Source organism: Conger conger, chromosome 6 (assembly GCF_963514075.1).
Source record: "Conger conger chromosome 6, fConCon1.1, whole genome shotgun sequence".
Classification (NCBI taxonomy): Eukaryota; Metazoa; Chordata; class Actinopteri; order Anguilliformes; family Congridae; genus Conger; species Conger conger.
The window spans coordinates 64359126-64384208 of NC_083765.1; the positions used below are offsets into that span (position 1 = coordinate 64359126).

The window sequence follows — 25083 nt, forward strand, 5'->3', positions numbered from 1 at the left end:
CCAGCCAAACAAACACAAAACGAACAAAAAGCACGGTGCCGAGGGAAGAGGCAAACTCGTAGTCGGTAGAGCAGGAGAGCTAGCAGGAGAGCTGTCAGCGGGGTAGAAGTGCAGGCGGACGGCAGGCAGGGTCGTAGTCGAGGGCGATGCGGAAGTCGAAACCATGAAACAATCAGCGAGGCAATGGTAAAAAAACGGTAGGCGAAGACGTGGTCAAAAAACAAACGATGGTCAACGAAACAGAAATCAATAAACGGTGGTCGGTAAAACAGGCTTGGATCTTAACGTGAATCAATCAGTAATAATGCTCAAGAGTTGCGTAGTAAACTAGAGGCAGACAATTTCGCAGTGAACAGTAGCGCGACAGGGATATAAATGCAGGTGTAGACAATAGTTAGAGCGCAGCAAGGAAATAGAAAACAGGTGCGATGGATGACAAGTTAAACAAGGTAATTAGTAATCGTCAGTAATAAACCTATCCTGCCCTAGCATTAGTAAATTAGTAAATGACATGCACGAGAAACGTAAGGTAACATGAACACATGATTAGTTTGTTAGTTCTACCCAATCCTGATCTAGCGTTAGTAGTTTTAGTAAATAGACAAATGGAAACAATTAGGGTGTGAATGACAGAAAGAGAGAGAGAGAAAAGGCGGAACGCAAGGTTTGCGGAAAGACATGTAAAAGTGTATGTTGAAAACAGTAACCAGTCTCCGTAACAAGAAATAAACTAAACAACATGACGAACCTAGACTAACATAATACATGATAAGACAATACAAGACTAAGACAAAAATGAATAAACATAAAACATGGCGAGACAGACCTGAAACGTGACAGTATTGCTCCAACACTACTCAATGAAATCAGTTACTATGCAAGCTTGGACTCAGTGTGTCATCAGTGTTTTACATTTGTGCTGATTATGTCTCTCCTGTACTCTGCCTCTCCCTCCTCTTCCTCCCTGGTCCACAGGTTCCGTTCTTCCTCTTCATCATCTTCACAGTGTACACCATGATGCCGTTCCAGATGAGCTATGCTGTGCTCCTGAGCATCGTCTCCTCTCTGTCTCACGTCGTGGTCCTCACCGTGCACCTCACCGTCTTCAGCCAGACCCCCAATGTTCTAGTGGCCAACCAGGTACCTCCATCACCCACAGTCATTACAGCAGATCCTAATTTATTTTTAAAAGGCGCTAAAACTATTTCTGTCATCTCCTGGGCATGCCTCCCGAGTGTAATATCTTGTTTCAGCTTTTTCATGTGATGGCATGCCAGAGACGCACCATTGTGCCAGCGGCTCTTTCTCCGTTTCTAGCGATAACATGTCACATAATGCAAGCGTACCGCCTGCATCTACTGTGTGCTTGCCATGCACCTCTATGCAGACTAGCTCATTATTTCCCCACTAGCCACATTTCCAGAATGATGTATGTTTTGTTTTGTTTTTTCTTGAGAAGGAGAGTATCTGTAGAAAAATGTATATTTGGTTCTTCTTAAGCTGCTGTCCAATACCATGGTGTTCCTGTGTGGCACCGTGGTTGGGGCTTTTCACAAGGTCCTCATGGAGAGAGCTCTGAGGCAGACATTCCAGGACACCCTCCGCTGTCTGGGAATCCGCATGAAACTGGAGATGGAGAAGAGGCAACAGGTCAGAATCCTGCCCACTGAGGCCCACTGGGTCCTGCCCACTGAGTCCTGTATGCTCTTAAATACTGCGCTAGCTTGTTAAAGATAAGGCTATCTTTAACAAAGCATGTGCTACAAGATATTTTAAATGCAGATCTGCAGATCTTTTCCATGAATATTCTCTGAGTGTCAATGCAGAGAACTATGTATCTGCAATTTTAAATCAATAATTAAACTTTGCAATGCAAAAAATTGTATTACTTGCCTACATGTGAGGAGAACTGGCTATATCTGGTGGTATTGACCGTTATGTGAATATATTGTTCTTATATTAATTTAGTAATGTGAACATTGAATCTCTGCTTATGCACTTTTCTTTTTTTAACTTTTACTTAAATTTTAAAGGCCCCTAATAAAGGAGTAGAAGGTGTTATAAACATCTCTCTCTTCTTCATCCAGGAGAACCTACTGCAGTCCGTGTTGCCAGTTTACATCTCGATGAAGATGAAGCTGGCCATCATGGAGAGGCTGCAGGACTGCAAGGACAAGGAGGAGCAGCAGCGGCTGGTCAAGGACAACAACTTCCACAGTCTCTATGTCAAGAGACACCAGAACGTCAGGTACAAAGAGCCCCGCTTTCTGCAAATACAGCCTGAAATCACACAGACCTGAGAGTTTATTTCCTCTTTTGTCCTTCTCCTAATTTGTACTTTCCAATGGAATTGTTGTTTTGAAGTTGGAGTTTTTTTTCATTTGCCTTTTATGACCATGATTTAAACTCAAGTTATTTATTCTTGATTCATCTCTAGTGTAGCAAGACAGCCAAAATCCCAGTCATGTTGACTTCTTTTTAAAGAGAAAGAACACCTTGCATGTGTACAGTAATTACACTCCTGCCAATGCACTGGATTTTTCAAAATAAATTGACAGTTTATGAGTATTGCTTTCAGAGCATCACTCTGAACTGGGAACCAAACACAAGTTATAACACTTTTAAATGGGAATTAATATTTCTAATGTGTGACTGAAACATTGGGAAATTGTGGTGCCCGGAATAGAGGCAGATGTGAGTCTACTCTCTGCAAAGTGTCTGTCTCTGGTTTTAAGTTTAATACAATTAACAAAAAATTATACCTAATTATACCTATATTATATTGTGATATTTTGCTTTTGATATTTTGGGCATTGGTATGTAAGAAATTATTTAAAATCTAATAATGAAGGAGAAGTGAAACCATCATTGGCCAGTCAAACTAAGTTTTGAGTAAAAGCTATTTCAGCTGCTAAAAGAAGAATGAAGTATTAAAATATGATTGGGTCACAGTGTTCCCCATGATAAGTGCATGGCAGGTGTTGTTGTGACGTGCTGTTTTGCTTCTCTGTGACAGCATCCTGTATGCTGACATTGTGGGATTCACCCGACTGGCCAGTGACTGCTCTCCCAAGGAGCTGGTCATCATGCTTAATGAGCTGTTCGGGAAGTTTGATCAGATCGCCAAGGTGATGCTCTCGCCAGTAATAACAATAATAATAATATTAGGATATCAATCAGAATTTTTGGTCCCACAAAGCATTGTTTTGTGCTGCATCTGCATTTGTTACATGAGTCATTTCTAGTCACGCAGTAATTTTGTAACAGATGCAGTACCTGCTATTTCAATAATTAGATTTGTGTCATTTCATCTGTCCTATAGAAAACATGTATATGACAAAGAACATTACAAAGTGATTGTAAGAACCTTTTTTGTCATTATAAGTGCTTGTTTTCTAGGTATTCTAGGTATTCTTTTTCAAGTGAGGAGGTAAGGTTGATTGACTTGACTTTTTACTTGTTACAGGAGAATGAATGCATGAGAATAAAGATTTTAGGAGACTGTTACTACTGCGTCTCTGGCTTGCCCGTCTCCTTACCCAAACACGCCAAGAACTGTGTGAGGATGGGCCTGGACATGTGTGAGGCCATCAAGTGGGTAACAGATCATTTTAAAACCCTTTCATTTTACCTGTGTACTTCGTATATATGCCATATCTATATACATTGTATAGATGCTATATACACTTACTGGGAACTTTATTAGGAACACTTTTACTTTATTGCACCTACATAGTCATGCGATTATCTAATCAGCCAATTGTGTGGCAGCAGTGCAATGCATACAAACATGTAAATACGGGTCAGGAGCTTCAGTTAATGTTCATATCAACCATTGCAATGGGGGAAAAAATTGATCTAAGTGACTTTGACCTTGGAATGATTGTTGGTGGCAGACAAGGTGGTTTGAGTATCTCAAACTGCTGATCTCCTGGCATTTTCACATGCACGTCTCTGGAGTTTGCAAAGAATGGAAAAAAAAAATCCAGTGAGCTGCAGTTCTGCAGACAGAAACACCTTGTTAATGAGAGAGGTCAGAGGAGAATGGCCAGACTGGTGAAAGCTGACAGGAAGGTGACAGTAACGCAATTAACCACCCATTACAATAGTGGTATGCAGAACAGCATCTCTGAACACACAACGCAACATAGATCTAAGTGGATAGTCAAAATTATAATTGTAGCGAAGCCTAAACAATAAGTTTAATAAATACCTAATAAAGTGCTTGGCGAGTGTATACTATTGACTTGGTGATATGCTATATATATACAAGGATATGTAATTGCTCAACTTTTATCAATATAATTGTTCAATATTTACATATGTGGCATTTATTGCTGTATTAGCTTTAATGTGGTTTGTTTATTTGCTGTGTATCTGTGTATGATTGCATTTTCTTGCCCATTCTGATCTTTATCAGCAGCTATCAGAAGGGCCTATCATGATAACCACAAAACTAGGATCTAGACTACAGTATGTGTTACTGGATGTGTTACAAACATGCTATCCATGACTGAGCTATACATCAGCCTGAGGGCTCCAGGGAACTATAGGCATTTGAGGACAGTGGTCTTTCTGAATCCAATGGCAGTTAATTCCATTGTAATGCTCTATGAGAACTTAATCCTGTTCATATCTTTTGATGTAGTTAATGCTTTTATGCATTATGCTTTTGTTTTCAGTAAAAATCCCCTAAAAATGTTCATGTTGATGCCAGAAAGTATAAACCTCTACTTGGACCTCTTAGAATAGAATAAGTATTAGAAATGGAATGTGAACCTTGAGCAGTGATTATATGTTGCAAAGGATAGTATACAGGAGTAAACCCTAATAATGAAATAATGAAAGGCTGAATTAATAGAGAGATAGATAGTATTAGGATCAGGTAGTTGTTTTGGAAACTTTGCCACTTCATTGTATTTCACTCTGGATAGAAGCCTCTGCTAAATGCCTGTAATGTAATGTAATGACACTATAGATCAGGGGTCAGTGTGGAGTTAGGCTGCTCTTAAGCCAGGAATACACCAAGCCGACGGCACTGGGCCGGACTCAGGAGTGATCTGCCCTAATCTCTGCTGAAGTTTTCACACCATCCTGATGGGTGCCCCATCTATTTGCATTCTTTGCATCCTCCAGTAAAATACATCATTTTAAGGAAGAGACCAAAAGCACAAGCCATCGTTTTAAGGCAGAGACCAAAATTACACTGGATATGCTGTAAACAAAACCATGGTGAAGATTGAAGAGATTTCAAGAACTTCTACCTTATTTCCTACTGAGTTTCACATTTGCTAACCCCTCTGATACCACAGGAGAATATTAACTACACAGACTGCTAATGATACGTTTTTCAAACTGGGGAAGTACTGTAGCTTGTGAAATGTAATTAAAGATACGCACATAACGGTGCAATAGTCAATGAGCAGGGCTTTTCATAATAACCTTATGAGCTCTTTTGGCTTTTTGACGGGGTCCAGATGCCTTGCGCAAGGGTCAACCAAATATTCAATATTCATTCAATATTAGCTGACTGACTGGTGTAAATACAGTATCTGTTGGGATTTCTTCACGGTTTATGTCACTGTTCAACCCCCTGCAGACAGGTGCGAGATGCTACGGGTGTGGACATAAACATGAGAGTGGGCGTACATTCCGGCAATGTGCTGTGTGGTGTGATTGGCCTACGTAAATGGCAGTTTGATGTGTGGTCACATGACGTCACCTTGGCCAATCACATGGAGTCAGGTGGCTTACCCGGGTAAGACATTCACAATAATAACATTGACTGTCACTCCATGCTTTTCTGAACAACCCAGTCTCAACTAGATATCTTAATGGTACAACAGGTAAGATTTTTGTGTTAAAACATTGTTACAGGACCATTGCAAATCCCTTCCTATCATTGAAAAAGGCTCACTGACATGCTGACTCACCCTCTGCCTGTGTTTCTAGTCCTTAAATTCGGGTTTCAAAATATGGAGTTAACAGATTTGCACTCTGTACCAACACATTGTATAGTTGTACAATAATTCAAGCTCTTTAGTAGAAAATTGGTTCTAATTGCCACGGCCAATGACGTTTCAATGTCAGCGAGTTCTCAGAGAAGGGGGTGGGATAAACATTGTTGTGGTTTGAGGATGTTTGTCGCTGCAATTCCATTAGAAGTCCAAAATTACCTATTGTACCTTTACGTTGGGCAGCGACTGTATGTTTTCTGCTGTGATGCAGTCCTCTGGTGTTGTGTTCATGTGGACAGGCGGGTCCACATCTCAGAAGCCACACTTAAACATCTTAACAACACATACGAGGTAGAGGCGGGTGACGGCCATCTCAGAGACCTCTACCTCAAGGAGCATAATGTCAAGACATACCTGGTCATAGACCCACGGGTGAGGCCATCATCATCTGTTGTATTGGACACTGGAGAGATGTTAACGAAAGTAATGCTTTTAGCTGATTTGTCTCAATTTCTTCATCTGTAGTCCAGGGAAAAGGAGCTGAATAACAGCAATCTGCCCAAACTGCGGGCGAATGAGGGGCTGAAGATGCGGGCTTCTGTGCGGATGACGCGCTACCTGGAGTCTTGGGGGGCCGTCAAGCCCTTCGCCCACCTGTACTGGCGGGAGAACTACATCAGCAACCCCTTGATCTACGGCAGGACCCACACCAAGGTGAGGGGATGCAGCCAGTGTGCCATCACTGCTCCCGCTGGGGCCAGAGGTTACACTGGAAGTGTCTCTAATACTGCAATTAAATTCAGTATGATTTTGCTCATATTTATATATTTAAAGGGTAATTACACTTTAGATTAAAATTATTCAAGCCTTCCAGGATTGGCATCTGTGCCAATATTTGTGAAATATTTTTGCTGCATTATTGAGAGGGCATAAATACAGATATTGCCTACTTAATATTAAATGGTAAGCTGAACTCTTTAATTACATCTCATGTAGGCCTGTAACTGAACTGTCCAGTGGGGCCATCCACCCTGTGTTACTTTGCTTTAGCTGGCCCATCAACCTCTATGGGCTGAGCCGGTATCACAGCAGTGTTTATCAACTGGATAACAATGTCTTTGTTAAACAAGCTGTGTGTGTGTTCCCATAAAGAGGCAGTGTCTGCAGAAATGAGCATATCCAGTACAAACTGGTGGACTAGCTGACTGTAGACTGGGCAGCTGGTGAACTGCTGGTTGACAATCTAAAACCAGCAAGAAGTGTTCAGCAGTGTAGGCTGGTTTAGAATGGAATTTTCAGCAATACATGAAGAGCTATCTTTACTGTTCTGTTTTGTCAAGATAGCTTTTCAGTAACATACTGGATTACACATTTGGTTGTCAGTGATCCTGTGAATAGGCTGAGAAAGGGGAAGTGGTGGGTTTTAGTGTGTTGAAATGATAGAGGAACGAAAGTCCCAGTAGGTCATACCCTACCAGTTCATTCTGGAACCAAGCCAATTTTGAAAAGATAGGTCCTTAGGAAACATGTTTGTGACAGTATAGTAGCTGCTAACATTTACAGAATACATCGTTGGATCAAGAAAATAATTTAACAAGTTGTTTAATAAGAGGTAATCTGCAGTTTTACAAACGGTTTTACAAATAAGTTGATACTCAGAATTCTAAATTCCATAAACTTATAAGGACACATCAGCTGTTTTCAGAATTCTAACAACAGCTGACACATCCGGATGCTGTTTGCAGAATTTGGTCTCCTGAGGGTATCAGCCAGGGCAACCAAGCCCACTTCAAGCACTGGACTGAATACATATAATAAACTGGCCGTAGCAGTGAATATGGCAAAAGCTCTTTGTTTGTGGATGAGAACGCAGTTGGTCTCTAAGGGTTAATACATTTTCCCTATCTTCAATCTCCTCGTTTATTGCTTTCACTGCTTTGTTGTGTATTTGCTTTCTAATTCCAAGGCAGTAATCTCATGAATCAGTCTTTTGAGAGCCTTGCTTACTGTTACTGCTTTCATCATTAAATCCCAGGCTGGAGAGCCGGTTTGATGCCACTTAAAAATACTGTCCTTCATCTTCTTGGAAAGTAAATCCTTGTGTTGAGTTTTAGCTTTGTGTTGAGTTTAGCTTTGTGTTGACTTTTAGCTTTGTGTTGAGTTTAGCTTTGTGTTGAGTTTAGCTTTGTGTTGAGTTTAACTTTGGGTTGAGTTTTAGCTTTGTGTTGAGTTTAGCTTTGTGTTGAGTTTAGCTTTGTGTTGAGTTTTAGCTTTGTGTTGAGTTTAGCTTTGTGTTGAGTTTTAGCTTTGTGTTGAGTTTAGCTTTGTGTTGAGTTTAGCTTTGTGTTGAGTTTTAGCTTTGTGTTGAGTTTAGCTTTGTGTTGAGTTTAGCTTTGTGTTGACTTTTAGCTTTGTGTTGAGTTTAGCTTTGTGTTGAGTTTAACTTTGTGTTGAGTTTTAGCTTTGTGTTGAGTTTAGCTTTGTGTTGAGTTTAGCTTTGTCTTGAGTTTAGCTTTGTGTTGACTTTTAGCTTTGTGTTGAGTTTAGCTTTGTGTTGAGTTTAACTTTGTGTTGAGTTTTAGCTTTGTGTTGAGTTTAGCTTTGTGTTGAGTTTAGCTTTGTGTTGAGTTTAGCTTTGTGTTGAGTTTTAGCTTTGTGTTGAGTTTAGCTTTGTGTTGAGTTTAGCTTTGTGTTGAGTTTTAGCTTTGTGTTGAGTTTTAGCTTTGTGTTGAGTTTAGCTTTGTGTTGAGTTTAGCTTTGTGTTGAGTTTTAGCTTTGTGTTGAGTTTAGCTTTGTGTTGAGTTTTAGCTTTGTGTTGAGTTTAGCTTTGTGTTGAGTTTTAGCTTTGTGTTGAGTTTTAGCTTTGTGTTGAGTTTAGCTTTGTGTTGAGTTTAGCTTTGTCTTGAGTTTAGCTTTGTGTTGACTTTTAGCTTTGTGTTGAGTTTAGCTTTGTGTTGAGTTTAACTTTGTGTTGAGTTTTAGCTTTGTGTTGAGTTTAGCTTTGTGTTGAGTTTAGCTTTGTGTTGAGTTTAGCTTTGTGTTGAGTTTTAGCTTTGTGTTGAGTTTAGCTTTGTGTTGAGTTTAGCTTTGTGTTGAGTTTTAGCTTTGTGTTGAGTTTAGCTTTGTGTTGAGTTTTAGCTTTGTGTTGAGTTTAGCTTTGTGTTGAGTTTTAGCTTTGTGTTGAGTTTAGCTTTGTGTTGAGTTTTAGCTTTGTGTTGAGTTTTAGCTTTGTGTTGAGTTTAGCTTTGTGTTGAGTTTTAGCTTTGTGTTGAGTTTAGCTTTGTGTTGAGTTTAGCTTTGTGTTGAGTTTAGCTTTGTGTTGAGTTTAGCTTTGTGTTGACTTTTAGCTTTGTGTTGAGTTTAGCTTTGTGTTGAGTTTTAGCTTTGTGTTGAGTTTAGCTTTGTGTTGAGTTTAGCTTTGTGTTGAGTTTTAGCTTTGTGTTGAGTTTAGCTTTTTTTCGTCATATACAGTGCCCTCCATAACGTTTGGGACAAAGACCCATTATTTGAATAATTATTACAAATAATTATACTGGCAGAGCTCAGAGTTTATGTGTGCATCACCATGGATCGGCCTTTTGCCCACTAATCTTGAATTTGGGTTTCTGATGTATGGAAACGGAATGTTGAAACGCTTGTGCTTAGTTTTAAAAAACCTATTAATATTTAATTACATATTAAATGTCCTTATATTTATATTTCTGAATGAAGCTACAAAGCCCTTTAATTCATCTTTATTTCATCTTTATTTCATCTTTATTTCATCTTTATTTCATCTTTAATTAAAAACGGTGATTTATTGCACCTTCAGGACATACCGCTTCAGTCTGCCCCTCCCTCCACGGATCCTGACAGGTGAGCGAAAATATTGGATTTGTCCAACATAAAACCTTTTAAAGATGAGAAAATGTCTTCATCTAAGAAAGCAAACATGATATATTGTTTATTCTACACAATTCTATTTAATGGCACACATTTAATATTTTTACCATTGGATATTTACAGTACTGAACCACTTTGGTAAGGAGAAATTCTGAAGTGCTCTACTGGGGAATCAAGCTCACAATGCCATTTATCTTTTTTTATCTTAAGATAAAAAGCCATTTATCTTACCTCTGCGCTCCATATCTGCTCAAGCACTGAAAGTCACTACTTATAGGAACTTCCCCCTCTCTGTGCTCGCTGGGGTTGCAAGACCAGGGCTGATTGGGTTTCCACTGCATGTCTGTCTGTCTGTCTGTCTGTTTGCCTGCCTGTGTGCCTGTGCCCTCTTGTTTCCTCAGTTCCTCGCTCCAGAGAATGCAGAGGTCCCAGAGGAGAAAGTTTGATGAAGAGCTACACAATGAGATGGCCCTGACCATCGATGAACTAAGCTCCAGCAAGTGTGTAGTATATCTCACATAACTGTTATCTGAAGAAAGTTTTTTACATTGCTTGTTTTCACTGCAATGTCCATTAACCAAAACACGTGGCAAGAAATGGTTTGTGTTATTTTAAAATTTAACATACTATCTAGCAGCTGTGTAAATATGGTACTCATATCAAAGTAACATCATTAGTTGTGCGCAGTTGACCTGTTCATTTTGCTCAGTGGAATAATTGAGTGGGTTGGAGGCAAACACATTGGACTGTGGGGTTGAGTTCCTGTGCTCCTCTGCTCCTCAGGCAGTGGGAAAAGTCAGAGGAGATCAGCAGCCTCACTCTGTGGTTTACTAAAAAGCAGCTGGAGGAGCAGGTAATTTCCCTCCTGGAGTTAAGGGGAAAAGTTAAGGGTTTTTTTAAATTTAATTTGTCCAAATTTAAGTTGGTTTAATTTGCATACAGTAACTTGAATACCATACCAGTTTGAGACGTCTTATGAAGGACAAACAAATTACATTATTCATGGTACTATATTTAATTATTTTCAAGTGGTGCAAAAACATTAATGGATACACCAAATTACTTTTTGGAGGGGTAGCCACTTATCGATCTCATTTCTAAGTGAATAAAACTGATATGAATGCAAATGTGACATTAAAGCGAATATAAAAAAACTTACCTTATCCTTCATTGACCCATATTTACTTTACTCTCATCTCCCTTTTTCAGTACCGGGCCATTGACATTCCCAGCTTCAAGTACTACGTCGCCTGTGCGATTTTTATATTCTTCTGCATCTTCATGGTCCAGATCTTTGTGACAAAAGAGTGAGTAAGACTGTCCCTGTTGGAACCATTTTAAAACTCTGGTTTTATCCACTTAAATGCAGACTTCATGTTTTCGCAACCCTTTCTCACTTTCTCCCTATCTCTCTCAGGCCCCGGAAGCTGACCCTGTGCTTTGGAGTGCTGGCATGCGTCCTCGTGGTGATCATGTGCATCAGTTTTGCGAGTCATGTCCAGGTCCATTTTCTACTGATCAGATTTCTATTAGAACAGAAGCGCATGTTATTTACAGTTACAGATTCATGTCAATAGTATGAATTGAATATGGTTCCATCCATGCATAAAAGCCTTTGTGTGAGAGGCTTACATTGTAGTTAGACAGTTGGTTTGCCTAAATCAATCATGTCAAGAATAGTGAGTCCAGTGACCTTTCAAACGGTAAAAAGATTATGGTATGCCCTATTTACCTGCTTCAGCTTGGTGGTCCTAATTGCTATGGTTCATATTTCTTCTCTTTTCTCTTCTCCCTTTTCTTTTCCCTCTCCTTTCCCTTCAGGGCTACTTTCCAGGGAAGCTGAAGTGGTGCCAGTGGCTGCCCGCGGTGACCAGCGCAGTGGAGAAGAGGCCATGTCTGCGTCTCTCTCTGGCCATACTCTCCACTGCCACCATCCTCATCCTCGCTGTTTTCAACCTGGTAACCCACCCCACCAACCACATGATTCCCCCTGCTGTGCATGTTTTCAACCTGGTAACCCACCCCACCAACCACACGACTCCCCCTGCTGTCTGCACGTGTGACTATACACATACAGGCTCCAGGATTATTGGCACCCTTAGGCTGTATGTAATAATCAACAAGCATGCAAAATCACTTTGTCATCCATCAGCATGGGAAAAGCCGAAAAAATGCATTCAGAAGAGACAGATGGTAATAGACCGTCACAAGATTGGTAATGGTCACCTGAAAATACATTTAAAGGGCAACAATACATCTAAATCTAAAAAAATCTTTAAAAATATATTACTTTTTCTGTCCTACAGTTTCTGCTGCAGGAACTATTCTATATTCTAGAGCTCCTAAAACTTAATCTTGATACAAGATGACATTTAAAATATGTCTGAAGCCAAAATGTCTGAAGCCCAAATTAAAATGTCTCTGTTGAGAATCTTATATGTGTGGCATAGTGCAACCACAGAGAGCGCCTGCCAATTCATTTTGTCTTGGCCCAGCAAAGACACCCCCTTTCCACAGAGTTAGTCATAAGGTGTTGCTTTTATGTTATGGGGAGAACCAGTTAGAACCACTCACAGAATCAAGGATGTTGTAAACGGCAGGCTTTAATCAGAGTACACAAGAATACAGGAAAGCAGTAACCTGGTCAAGTCCAGGCAAGGTCAAAGTTGAGGCAACCAGAGCAATGAGGAGAAGGCAAGCCGAGGTCCAGAACAGGCAGAGGTCGAAGCTGGGAGATCAAGCAGCAGGGCTGGAGAACAGGAGGGTAGAAGGACTGGAGCAGGGCTTGGAGGAAGAAGCAGACTGGGATCAGGAACTAGCAGGGTACAGGAACATTTGACCAAGAGGCTTCAGGAGGCTACGGGTCCGGCAGTGACGCTGGAACTTCAGGCGATGGAGGCCTGAAGGAGGCCGGAGCCTGGGACGGGCTGGGTCCAGAGACGGGTCCTGGGGCAGAGAAAGTCTGGGGCCACAGACGGTCCTGAAGCAGAGAATGTCTGGGGTCACAGACAGTCCTGAAGCAGAGAAAGCCTGGAGCCACAGACGGTCCTGAAGCAGAGAAAGCCTGGAGCCACAGACGGTCCTGAAGCAGAGCAAGCCTGGAGCCACAGACGGTCCTGAAGCAGAGCAAGCCTGGAGCCACAGACCGTCCTGAAGCAGAGCAAGCCTGGAGCCACAGACGGTCCTGAAGCAGAGCAAGCCTGGAGCCACAGACGGTCCTGAAGCAGAGCAAGCCTGGTGCCACAGACGGTCCAGAGGCAGAGAAAGCCTGGGGCCACAGATGGGTCCAGAGGTAGAGGAAGCATGGGGCCACAGATGGGTCCAGAGGTAGAGGAAGCATGGGGCCACAGATGGGTCCAGAGGCAGAGGAAGCGTGGGGCCACAGGTGGGTCCAGAGGTAGAGGAAGCATGGGGCCACAGATGGGTCCAGAGGCAGAGGAAGCGTGGGGCCACAGGTGGGTCCAGAGGCAGAGGAAGCCTGGGGCCACAGATGGGTCCTGAGGTGGAGATGGCGCAGGGCCTGGAGACTGCTCCTTAGCCGTACAGCGTACGTTCTCTGGTAGTTTATCACCAGCTGGTCATAGCTGGATTTTCCACCTGGGTTGTCCGCATTCTGATAAAAAGAGACATACCACCTCAAACTGACTACCAAATATGGAGGTGGATAATTAATGTTTTGTAGATATTTTGCTGCCAGTGGTCAGTGAGAGTCGGTTGTTGGTAGATTATACAGCAGCTCAATAACTGAAACACAATGGATCAAAATCCACACAGGAATGGTTAAGTGAAAATGACATCCATGTTCTGAAATGGTAATCTCAACTTCAGATTTAAACCCTGTTAGAAATCTGTGGTCTGGTGGTCCATGAGCAGACACCCATGGATATCCATCATTCTGAAAAGTTCTGCATGGAGGTTCTCTAACCCTGTCACAAATTATGGGAACATAGAGTTGGCTGTCATCTTTTCCAGGGGTGTTTGCACAAAGTGTTTGCACACCAGGGGTGCCAAAATGACTTGAAGCATGAGAATAAATGTATTGAATTAAACATACATTGTTTTCCTATATGTTTGAACATTACATATATATATATATTATTATCTGCATTGTTTACTAAATACAACCTTTTTTCTTAATTTCATCAAGTGTGACAATAATTCTGGAGCCCACTGTACATGTAGTCATTTAGCCAATTCTATTATTCACACACAGTTAGGTCAGGCAAAGGGCAGTAATGATACAACCGGTTGTAGGTGTCATTCCGCAAATTTACAGCAAAAGATATCGTAGGCACAAGAGAGTTTGAGGATATAATGATGATGTCCGTCCTAGCCGTAAAAGCTCAGCAGCTCAAAGTCCGCTCTCTGTAAACCTTGCAGGTCAGAGAGGCTGAATCAAATGTCTCTCCGTCATATCTTTTGTTTGCAGTGCTGTATCCGCAGCCCGGCTCAATGCCAGCTCAATGTCACGTCTCACCTCACACGCAGCAACGGCAGCCAGCTACCAGACTCAGATGGGGGGATGTCCTACCTGCCGGTGAGTCACTGCATAGGGTTAATCCAAAATACATATATATATATATATATATATATATATATATATATATATATATATATATATATATATATATTTGTTTTCCCAGAGTAACTACTTGTTGTTTGCAGAACCACCCCCAGGTGGAAAAAGTGAGCACTCTAATCCATAGTTGTCTTAAATACTTGTAAGGTTCCGACAGTGGGGGGTAGTCCTTTTTCATCACTAGGAGAGCTTGCATTATAGAGCTGAAAAGTATGTTTCCCAGAAGTAAATACCATAATTCACCATAAATAATATATGAATATGGAAGTAAATTTACCGTAGGGAATTTGATTAGGAGGCAATGTGTATTCTTATGTGGTTCTCTGAAACATAACTGTTATACAGTGCTGTGGTATCCTTTTATAGACAATGCCACAACAATAAAAACAGCATGTATAACCATATAAGGTAGATTTAACTTACTTACTAACTAGTTACCATGGGCTATGAGATTGCAATAAAACAATATATTCTGTGCTTATGTACATTTTAAAATTTTTATTTGACTCACATTTCCTTACATGCCAGGTAGGAATTCATCTGATATAAATCTGTCTCAGAAAGTGAAGAGAAAAAGGACAAACCCTCCAGTAATGTCACGTTTTAATATTTGCCGGTTGACTATTTACCACTTAGCTGTCGGTGCTCGAACGCCAAGTAGCCTATGTAAGGGGACGTGTACCGGACATCGAGGATGCTAACATACAGTATATATTTCTTGTTTATTCAAGAAGTCTGAATGCCGTTACCCATTGAAATGTGTAAAAATACACAAACTGTCTAGATCAAACAAGAATTGTTTCCTGATGGATTTTCCTGTTGAGCTCAATGGAGGAACATTCAAGAGAAACGATTCTTGAAGTTTCTGCTGCATAACTTGACAGCAGCACAGTCGTTTGAGGCTCAATTGATAACTTGGACACTTGACGACCTAAAACCATTTAGCCAACAAATGTGTTCCATACTGTATCTGCATAATTTAGTGCTGAATCTAGTCCCACCCCCCAATTCCCGTAGAGATCCATTAAAATGCAAAGAGTTTTAGTATCACTTGTAGGACAACCTGAAAAGAAGATATCCAGACTCTGGTGATGTTGATAGGTCACAAGCATCATGGCATGCAAAGGATATGCAACCAAATACAAAACATGACTCTTATTTGACATTATGTTAATCTCACGTTATGTTTTCTCAAACATTGAAATGGGGAACTACATACTACGTAATAACATTGGTGAAACAAAAATGTATTTAAAAAAATACCCTTTAATAGAAGCTCTGAGTCTGCACTTGGACCACGTATTAATTGTTTCAGTATAAACATCCATCCATCCATCCATTATCTTAACCCGCTTATCCTGAACAGGGTCGCAGGGGGGGCTGGAGCCTATCCCAGTGTACAATGGGCGAAAGACAGGAATACGGGCAATTTAGGCTCTCCAATCAGCCTAACCTGCATGTCTTTGAACTGTGGGAGGAAACCGGAGTACCCGGAGGAAACCCACGCAGGCACAGGGAGAACATGCAAACTCCACACAGAGAGGCCCCGGCCGACGGGGATTCAAACCCAGGACCTCCTTGCTGTGAGGCGGCAGTGCTACCCACTGCACCATCCGTGCCGCCTCAGTATAAACAGAGAAAATAAAATATGAAATCAGAAAAAGCAGAAAGACAAGATGATCCCAAACCTTTAAGCATATTTCACTCTGTCCCTCACTCTGAGGCTGTCTCGAAACCTGGAGATACTGTACGTCTCGCCTGTAATGAATGCATGGTGATGATAATGTGGTTTGGACATTTGCACAAGATTGAAAGTGCCACAATGATGGGACATTGCAAGGAATTAATGTATTGAAATCAGGAAGGGTTTTGCTGAAAGGTAATGTGGTAACTTGGAAGCCACATGGATGAATCTCTAAATTGGCGTAATATAGCAGTCATAGATATGGATAGTGGGAATTCTGTTCAGGTTATGAGAAATGTTTGGGCGGGGATGTCTTTGTACCGTGTTTCATCAAGTAAGATGTTTTTTTCTGTTTGTATTGCATTTTTCATTTTTCTGTGAAAAAAGACATCAGAAAGCTTCCTTTTTTTCTTTTCTTTTTTTTGATTTTTCCCTTTTTCTCCCAATTTGGCAGCCAATTATACCCCGTCTGATCCAATTAGAGTTAATATTAGATACACCGCCCACACCCTGTCCCTTGGCGGCCCGAAGGAGAGCGACACGCCTTCTTCAAGCCGCCTCGTCTCATGCTCGTGACCGTGATTCCGAGGCGCCCAAGGTGCTTATTGTGCAGTGATCTACTAACCCTGCCAAGTCCCTCCTTCTGGAGCAGCGAGTCAATTATGCCGGCCAAACTTGGCTTTTGGCAGGACCAGGACCGGGACCGGGAATCAAACCTATTTACTTTTAAATAGCTCATTAAACTACAGATCGAGAGGCAGTAGCAGTAATTGATTGTGTTCTTTATCCTATTTCTTGCTTTTCTCCATGGTTTGACAGTACCCGTTATCTGTTTCTCTCTCTCTCCCCACAGTACTCGGTGTACAGCTGTATCCTTGCTCTCATTGCATGTGGAGTGTTCCTGAGAATCAGCTTCGAGCTCAAACTGGCCTTCCTCATCCTGGGTTCAACAGCCTACTACGTCATCATCCTCAACTCGGAGCGGAACCTTTTCCAGTGCTATGGTCACATTCTCTACTCCCAGCTCAATAATAGCAGGTACCACAGTTGGGTGCACCCCTATGTTGGGTGCACCCCTATGTTGGAAGCACCCCTATGTTGGGTGCACCCCTATGTTGCCTTGCTGCCCGATTAGCCACTGTCCTTCAAATGCATCTTCAGAGGTGCAGCAGAGCAGCAGGCAATGAGATGCACTTTGAAGGCAGGAAGATGTTTTTACCCCTGATGAGAGGTTTGCACCATGCAGGGTAGCCTCGGCTCTATTGCTTTTTGTTGACGGTGGCTTATGATATTTCACTGACTGCTGTTTTAGGGCTTTTCTTCACAGCTCTTAGGATCTCTCATGAATTGCAGTTGTCTTCCTTGGCTGGCCTGTACAGTGAGATTCCAGTAGAGTCCACCAATGGTTCCTTTCATGGTGGTGTATGTCTGCTGCCTCCAAATGCAGTCTCCACAGTGAGAACAAAGGCTAAATCCAAGACTAGACACTCATTCACGCCTCTTTTCTGTGTGAACAGTTAACACCTGTCTCATCTGTGAAAGCGGACAATGGGGGGACCCAACACAAAAAGATCTGTTTCTGTAAACTGGTAAAACATAAACACATATAAATGAATACCATGCAATTAAAGCTGATTACCTATTGATTCAAAATGCAAATGCTTATATAACAAAAATAACAAATTGTCTTTTTAGCAGGAACTGTATATAGAATGGAGGCTTTTGAACCATTGATACAATGCCATCCATTCATCCATCCATTATCTTAACCCATTATCCTGAACAGGGTCACATGGGGGCAGGAGCCTATCCCAGCATACATTGGGTGAAAGGCAGGAATACACCCTGGACAGGTCACCAGGCCATCGCAGGGCGCGCACACCATTCACTCACACACTCATACCTATGGGCAATTTAGACTCTCCAATCAGCCTAACCTGCATGTCTTTGGACTGTGGGAGGAAACCGGAGTACCCGGAGGAAGCCCACGCAGACACGGGGAGAACATGCAAACTCTGCACAGAGAGGCCCTGTCCGACGGGGATTCGAACCCAGAACCTCCTTGCTGTGAGGCGGCAGTGCTAACCACTGCACCATCCATGCCGCCATTGATACAACGCTCACCAGGAAATGTATTTTCAAAATACAAAATGCTGTATTTAATTTTGATACATTTTTTGATTGCAGTATTTTGTAGTTCATTTTGATACATTTACATTTGGTGAGGTTATGCTCATTTAAATAAGCTCCATACGCCAACTGAAGTTTTCACCTTATACATACAAACATTGCTCATCTAAATTGGGAAATCCCTTTATGAATCATTATCCCACAACATCAACAACCTAATCGGGCTAACCAAGTTAGCAACATATATGAAATAGAGCAAAGCTTGTTAACTATTTTGTCTTTACAATGCAGTGTGGGGTAGTATTTTGCCTCTGATTCCAGACATTGCTGTGAGTGGAAAATACATTTGAAACACTGAAGTATTGTACTCTATAACGAATGTTAAAAATATTCAAATTATGTAAACTGTACCTGACAGCGACATGAGAAATAAGACCTGCGTAAAGGCTTGTGTATGACGAGGAAGCTTATCGAGTCAAGCTCAGTTACTATTTACATCATTCAAATATTTTTATCCTGTGATACAGAGAACACTGTTGCACAGCTGAGAGTTACATAGAAATAATATTTTTTTCCACTGGATTATATTGTAGGACACAATAATACCATTTAGGTCTGCCATTCAAAAAGAATATCACAAGATTTTATATTGGTCATTTCAGCACAGTATTTGTTTTGTTCTAATTCTTGAAGGCATAAATCAGCCAAAATGTAAACTGAATGTTCATTTGTAAATGTAAGTGTGTGCTTTGCTATTCCATTAATAGATTACAGGGCTCTCCCAAGAATTCTGGTGCACAACAGAGTGGTGCTCTGGCCCTCATGTTTTCAAATTGGAAGACATTTATATAGTTATACAGTAGTTATATAACATAATTTATTGCAAATATCAAAAAACAAACAAAAACAGTTCCTTTAAGTTTAAGTATAGTACTGTACAGTTCACCAGCATTATGTCAAAGCTCAGTGGGCCTGAATTATTGGCCTGAATTGTTTCCTCCAATCAAGGCCAGTCTGCACCAGGCTCATGGGACGGAAGGTTATGAGCCTGATAGGTGAGGTATCTCAGAGCCTGACATTGGCTGTGTGGTCCTGTTTTACAGTAGCAGGGCCTGACATTGGCTGTGTGATTCTGTTTTACAGTACCAGGGCCTGGCATTGGCTGTGTGGTCCTGTTTTACAGTAGCAGGGCCTGACATTGGCTGTGTGGTCCTGTTTTACAGTAGCAGGGCCTGACATTGGCTGTGTGGTCCTGTTTTACAGTAGCAGGGCCTGACATTGGCTGTGTGATTCTGTTTTACAGTAGCAGGGCCTGACATTGGCTGTGTGGTCCTGTTTTACAATAGTGGTGCCTGCCATTGGCTGTGTGGTCCTGTTTTACAGTAGCAGGGCCTGACACTGGCTGTGTGATTCTGTTTTACAGTAGCAGGGCCTGACATTGGCTGTGTGGTCCTGTTTTACAGTAGCAGGGCCTGACATTGGCTGTGTGGTCCTGTTTTACAGTAGCAGTGCCTGACAATGGCTGTGTGATTCTGTTTTACAGTAGCAGGGCCTGACATTGGCTGTGTGATTCTGTTTTACAGTAGCAGGGCCTGACATTGGCTGTGTGATTCTGTTTTACAGTAGTGGTGCCTGGCATTGGCTGTGTGGACCTGTTTTAGAGTAGCAGGGCCTGACGTTGGCTGTGTGGTCCTGTTTTACAGTAGCAGGGCCTGACGTTGGCTGTGTGGTCCTGTTTTACAGTAGCAGGGCCTGACATTGGCTGTGTGTTCCTGTTTTACAGTAGTGGAGCCTGACATTGGCTGTGTGGTCCTGTTTTACAGTAGTGTGCTCAGAGCCTGACATTGCCTGTGTGGTCCTGTTTTATAGTAGCAGGGCCTGATATTGGCTGTGTGGTCCTGTTTTACAGTAGTGTGGGGCTTGACATTGGCTGTGTGGTCCTGTTTTACAGTAGTGGGTTGCCAGAGCAGGTTCTCTTCCGGGCAGGGCTCATGAAAGACCCCCAGGTAATGAGCTGCATATACATCACCCTGTTCCTGGTTACCACACTCATCATCATACGACAGGTAAGACTGCAATCCCACCCCATCCCAACACCTTTTCCCAAGGCTCCCCTCCTCTATTCCCATCCTGTGGCTCTTCCCCCCAGAACGAGTACTGCTGTCGCATGGAGTTCTTACTAAAGAACAAGAACCACACAGAGCAGGACGAGATCGAGATCCGCGAGAACCTGAACCGGCTCCTGCTGGAGAATGTGCTGCCGGCCCACGTGGCTGCGCTGTTTGTCGGGGAGAGCAAAAAGAACGAGGTGCGGCTCCTCCCGAAAGCAATGCTTGCCAAGAAGGAGAAGGTAGGGGGTCTGGCCTGGAGGAAGATGGACCATGGTCACCCCATCTCACTGCACTGCCACATGTCCATGCCCCAGATACAGGTCACCCCATCTCACTGCACTGCCACATGTCCATGTCCAGATTCAGTTCCATCACGGTAAATGGTGTGGTTAGTGTGTGTTTAAGGTACATTGTTCTCCGTTTTGTTCCTCATTCCACGTATCCACCTCTTCACTCAAGCCCCCATTCATTGTGATTCATCATTTAAATGACCTGCGAATATGAGCTTTCAACTTTGCAAATCTTCTTTTTCTTTGGGTCTACTTCTGCTGGAAGAATGAAAATGTTCTATATACAGTAGTGTGCAGTGATGATTATACACTTAACACAATGAAGATAAATCAGAAACCAAGTACTATTCAAGTATTTATTTCATGTAGTACTGGTTCATGTAGATGAAAATAAGTAAACAGATAATATTTTGTGAAATAAAAAATAATAGTCTCTTTTGGAGAAAAAAGTTTAATCATTCACATATTTTTTTATTTCTTCCCTTGTTAAACCATTCCATATGGTTTGAAGTTAATTCCAGAGAGATTCTTTCAATGTTACAACAGATTTATTTATCTTGGTATCCAGCAAATCCCAAATTTGCCCAGTCGGTCTAGACTTTGAGCGGGCCAAGTCATAACTTTTATGTCACCAGATGATTATTTTCATCAAGTGACCAACTGGCATCATGTAAGGCTATAATGCGGCTACAAACAATCTCAGAGAGCTCCTTCCATCGTGTTTAACACTGTGACACTGCTCAAAGTTTGTGTTACCTTAAATACTGGAACAACTGACCATCAGCAGTAATTTTGCAGAATAATGTTGCTTCAGACCAGTTTAAACAAATTGTTTACATCAACAATCATGGAATGAGCCTTCAAACATGCATTCATGCTAGCAAAAGTTTTTAAAAAAATTTAAAAAAAGGTTTTCAGTGTTTCTGTTTATTAGCCATACTTTTACCCAAATGTAATTTTGGGAATGATTTTTTTTTGTTGTCATTGCCTACAGTAGTATGTAGTATTTTTTTTCAAGAAGTAATATATTACAACCCCTTTTAGACAAACGTGGTGGTGTACAATCATCACTGCACACTACTGTATCTATAATGGCGGCTTGTAGCGTTAATGTTAAGGTACACCACTGCGACCCGCAAGGTTGGTGGTTAAATCCCCGGTGTAGCCACAATAAGATCTGCACAGCCATTGGGCCCTTGAGCAAGGCCCTTAACCTTGCATGGCTCCAAGGAAGGATTGTCTCCTGCTTAGTCTAATCAACTGTATGTCGCTCTGGATAAGAGCATCTGCCAAATGCCTGTAATGCAATGTAATGTACATATATATAACATAGACAGCACTATACTTGTTATTAAATACTGTGTGAAGATTATAACATGTACTACCTGTCAAAATGATTGATCAATAATCATTACAGGTAAGACTGAATATAGCATAAAAGAATGGAGAATACTAAAACCATCTCTAGCTGTGGTGACTGAGCATGCTTGATAGCATTAATAGGCAGACAACCGAACAACTCTACCCCCTTCTGAGTTGAAATGTGGTGTGTTTCAGGATCTGTATTACAAGTCGTACAACTGTGTGTGCGTCATGTTTGCATCGGTCCCAGACTTCAAAGAGTTCTACACGGAGTGTGACATCAACAAGGAGGGCCTCGAGTGTCTGAGGCTGCTCAACGAGATTATCGCCGACTTCGATGAGGTCAGACCCCCCAAGACGCCATCACCGTGGCAATCTATGGAAATCTCCCTCGTGTGAAACGGGCGCTCAGCCTCACCCTGTATCCTCACCTGTATCACTGTTCCCTTGTGTCCTCACCTGTGTCCTCACCTGTGTCCTCACCTGTATCACGGTTCCCCTGTGTCCTCACCTGTGTCCTCACCTGTATCCCTGTTCCTCTGTGTATCCTCACCTGTACCCTCACCTGTACCCCTGTGTCCGTGTTCCTGTGTATCCTCACCTGTAACCCTGTATCCATGTTCCCCTGTATCCTTACCTGTAACCCTGTATCCATGTTCCCTTTATCCTCACCTGTAACCCTGTATCCATGTGCCTGTGTCCTCACCTGTATCCCTGTGTCTGTGTTCCTGTGTATCCTCACCTCTATCCATGTTCCCGCGTCCTCACCTGCAACCCTCTTCCCGTGTCCTCACCTGTATCACTGTTCCCCTGTGTCCTCACCTGTATCCCTGTGTCTGTGTTCCTGTGTATCCTCACCTCTATCCATGTTCCAGTGTCCTCACCTGTAACCCTGTTCCTGTGTCCTCACCTGTATCACTGTTCCCCTGTGTCCTCACCTGTATCCCTGTGTCTGTGTTCCTGTGTATCCTCATCCCTGTATCCATGTTACTGTGTATACTCACCTGTATCTGTGTTCCTGTGTATCTGCATATTCTCACCTGTATCTGTGTTCCTGTGTATCTGCATATTCTCATCTGTATCTGTGTTCCCGTGTATTCTCACCTGTATCCCTGTATCCATGTCCACACAGCTCTTATCCAAGCCCAAGTTCAGCAGCGTGGAGAAGATTAAAACCATCGGCAGCACCTATATGGCTGCCACGGGGCTTAGTGGAAGCCCAGGACAGGAGAACAAGGTACATGGTAAATGGTATTTATATAGCGCATTTATAGTAGTGGTTAAGGCACAAGAATGGGACCCACAAGGTTGGTGGTTCAATCCCCAGTGTAGCCACAATAAGATCCGCACAGCCGTTGGGCCCTTGAGCAAGGCCCTTAACCCTGCATTGCTCCAGGGGAGGATTGTCTCCTTGTCAACTGTACGTTGCTCTGTAAGAGCATCTGCCAAATGCCGTTAATGTAATGTAATCAAAGGCGCTGTACAATTGATACTTCTCATTCAACCGTTCATACACGCACTCACACACCGACGGCGATTGGCTGCCATACAAGCCACCAACCAGCTCGTCAGGAGCATTTGGGGGTTAGGTGTCTTGCTCAGGGACACTTCGACACACACAGAGCAGGACTGAACCGGCAACCCTCCGACTGCCAGATGACTGCTCTTACTGCCTGAGCCAATGAGACGACTGCTCTTACCACCTGAGCCAATGAGACGACTGCTCTTACCACCTGAGCCAATGAGATGACTGCTCTTACCTCCTGAGCCAATGAGACAACTGCTCTTACCACCTGAGCCAATGAGTCGACTGCTCTTACCTCCTGAGCCAATGAGACGACTGCTCTTACCACCTGAGCCAATGAGACGACTGTTCTTACCACCTGAGCCAATGAGACGACTGCTCTTACCACCTGAGCCAATGAGACGACTGCTCTTACCACCTGAGCCAATGAGATGACTGCGCTTACCGCCTGAGCCAATGAGACGAGTGATCCTGGGCACAGGGTCAGGATAAAGATCTGTTTTCGTGTTAAACACGTTTTCGTATTTGCGTATTACATATCAATCCAGTTGTAGGCCTGAGTAGAGTGATATTACAGTACTACTTATAATTCTGTGTTATGAGATACATTCAGTGACCACTTTTAGGTATTTATTCTATTTTTTTTTTACTTATTGGTCTTCTGCTGCTGTAGCCTATCCACTTAAGAGGTTTGATGCGTTCAGAGATGCTCTTCTTAATACTGCTGGTGTAATGTGTGCATTACTGTCACCTTCCTGTCTAGTCTGGCCCTTCTCCACTGACCTCTTTCATTAACAAGGCGTTTTCTGCGATACTGGCACCAACACACATTCCACGGTTACTTAGATCACATTTCCTCCCCATTCTGACATTTGTTCTAAAAAAACAGCTGAACCTCTTGACCACATCTGCATGATGTTATGCATGCAGCCTGACCCCAGATCAGTGTTCATTCCCAGTCCACACCCCACTTCCCTATCCTTTACCCTGCTCCAGCCTGACCCCAGATCAGTGTTCATTCCCACTCCACACCCCACTTCCCTATCCTTTAGTGGTTGAAAAAGTATTAAACTCGGGAAACTTATTGCGAAATAATTGTGAAACTTGCTTTTTGGGGAAGTACATTTTTTCTTCTAAAAATGTCATACTTGGTTGATTCCATTGAACTATTAGTAAAGCGCTATTTTGACATTTTTATTTTCACAATTTTTATGTTGGGAAATAAATATATGTCAATAACGGTATTATTTTTAGTTCAGACCTCTTTCATTAACAAGGCGTTTTCTGCGATACTGGCACCAACACACATTCCACGGTTACTTAGATCACATTTCCTCCCCATTCTGACATTTGTTCTAAAAAAACAGCTGAACCTCTTGACCACATCTGCATGATGTTATGCATTTAGTTGCTGTCACTTGATTGGTTGATTAAATATTTGCATTAGCAAGCAGGTGTACAGGCCTACCTAATAAAGTGCTCGGTGTGTTGAAGTTATACAGTTTTAGCACCCTCCAGAATTATTGGCACCCTTGATAACAATTATATTAATGCATATAATGA

General features: G+C 42.2%; 1 protein-coding gene across 5 annotated transcripts in view; it reads left to right on the top strand.

Annotated features, from left to right (window-relative positions):
- The window catches only part of LOC133130254 (adenylate cyclase type 2-like), a 57741-nt gene that overhangs the window by 28280 nt on the left and 4378 nt on the right, over nt 1–25083 (top strand). For 3 of the 5 annotated variants that reach the window (XM_061244680.1, XM_061244681.1, XM_061244679.1), the window contains exons 4-23: nt 976–1140; nt 1501–1650; nt 2088–2248; nt 3017–3128; nt 3467–3594; nt 5600–5758; nt 6257–6389; nt 6483–6671; nt 9769–9812; nt 10241–10339; nt 10623–10692; nt 11049–11146; nt 11257–11341; nt 11661–11798; nt 14269–14376; nt 16956–17140; nt 20184–20298; nt 20382–20582; nt 22191–22337; nt 23128–23232. In XM_061244680.1, the coding sequence (XP_061100664.1) occupies nt 976–1140; nt 1501–1650; nt 2088–2248; nt 3017–3128; nt 3467–3594; nt 5600–5758; nt 6257–6389; nt 6483–6671; nt 9769–9812; nt 10241–10339; nt 10623–10692; nt 11049–11146; nt 11257–11341; nt 11661–11798; nt 14269–14376; nt 16956–17140; nt 20184–20298; nt 20382–20582; nt 22191–22337; nt 23128–23232 (2592 nt within the window). Of the gene's footprint in view, nt 1–975; nt 1141–1500; nt 1651–2087; nt 2249–3016; nt 3129–3466; nt 3595–5599; nt 5759–6256; nt 6390–6482; nt 6672–9768; nt 9813–10240; nt 10340–10622; nt 10693–11048; nt 11147–11256; nt 11342–11660; nt 11799–14268; nt 14377–16955; nt 17141–20183; nt 20299–20381; nt 20583–22190; nt 22338–23127; nt 23240–25083 lie in introns of all 5 variants that reach the window. The other 2 variants (XR_009708935.1, XM_061244682.1) reach the window with 2 other exon arrangements.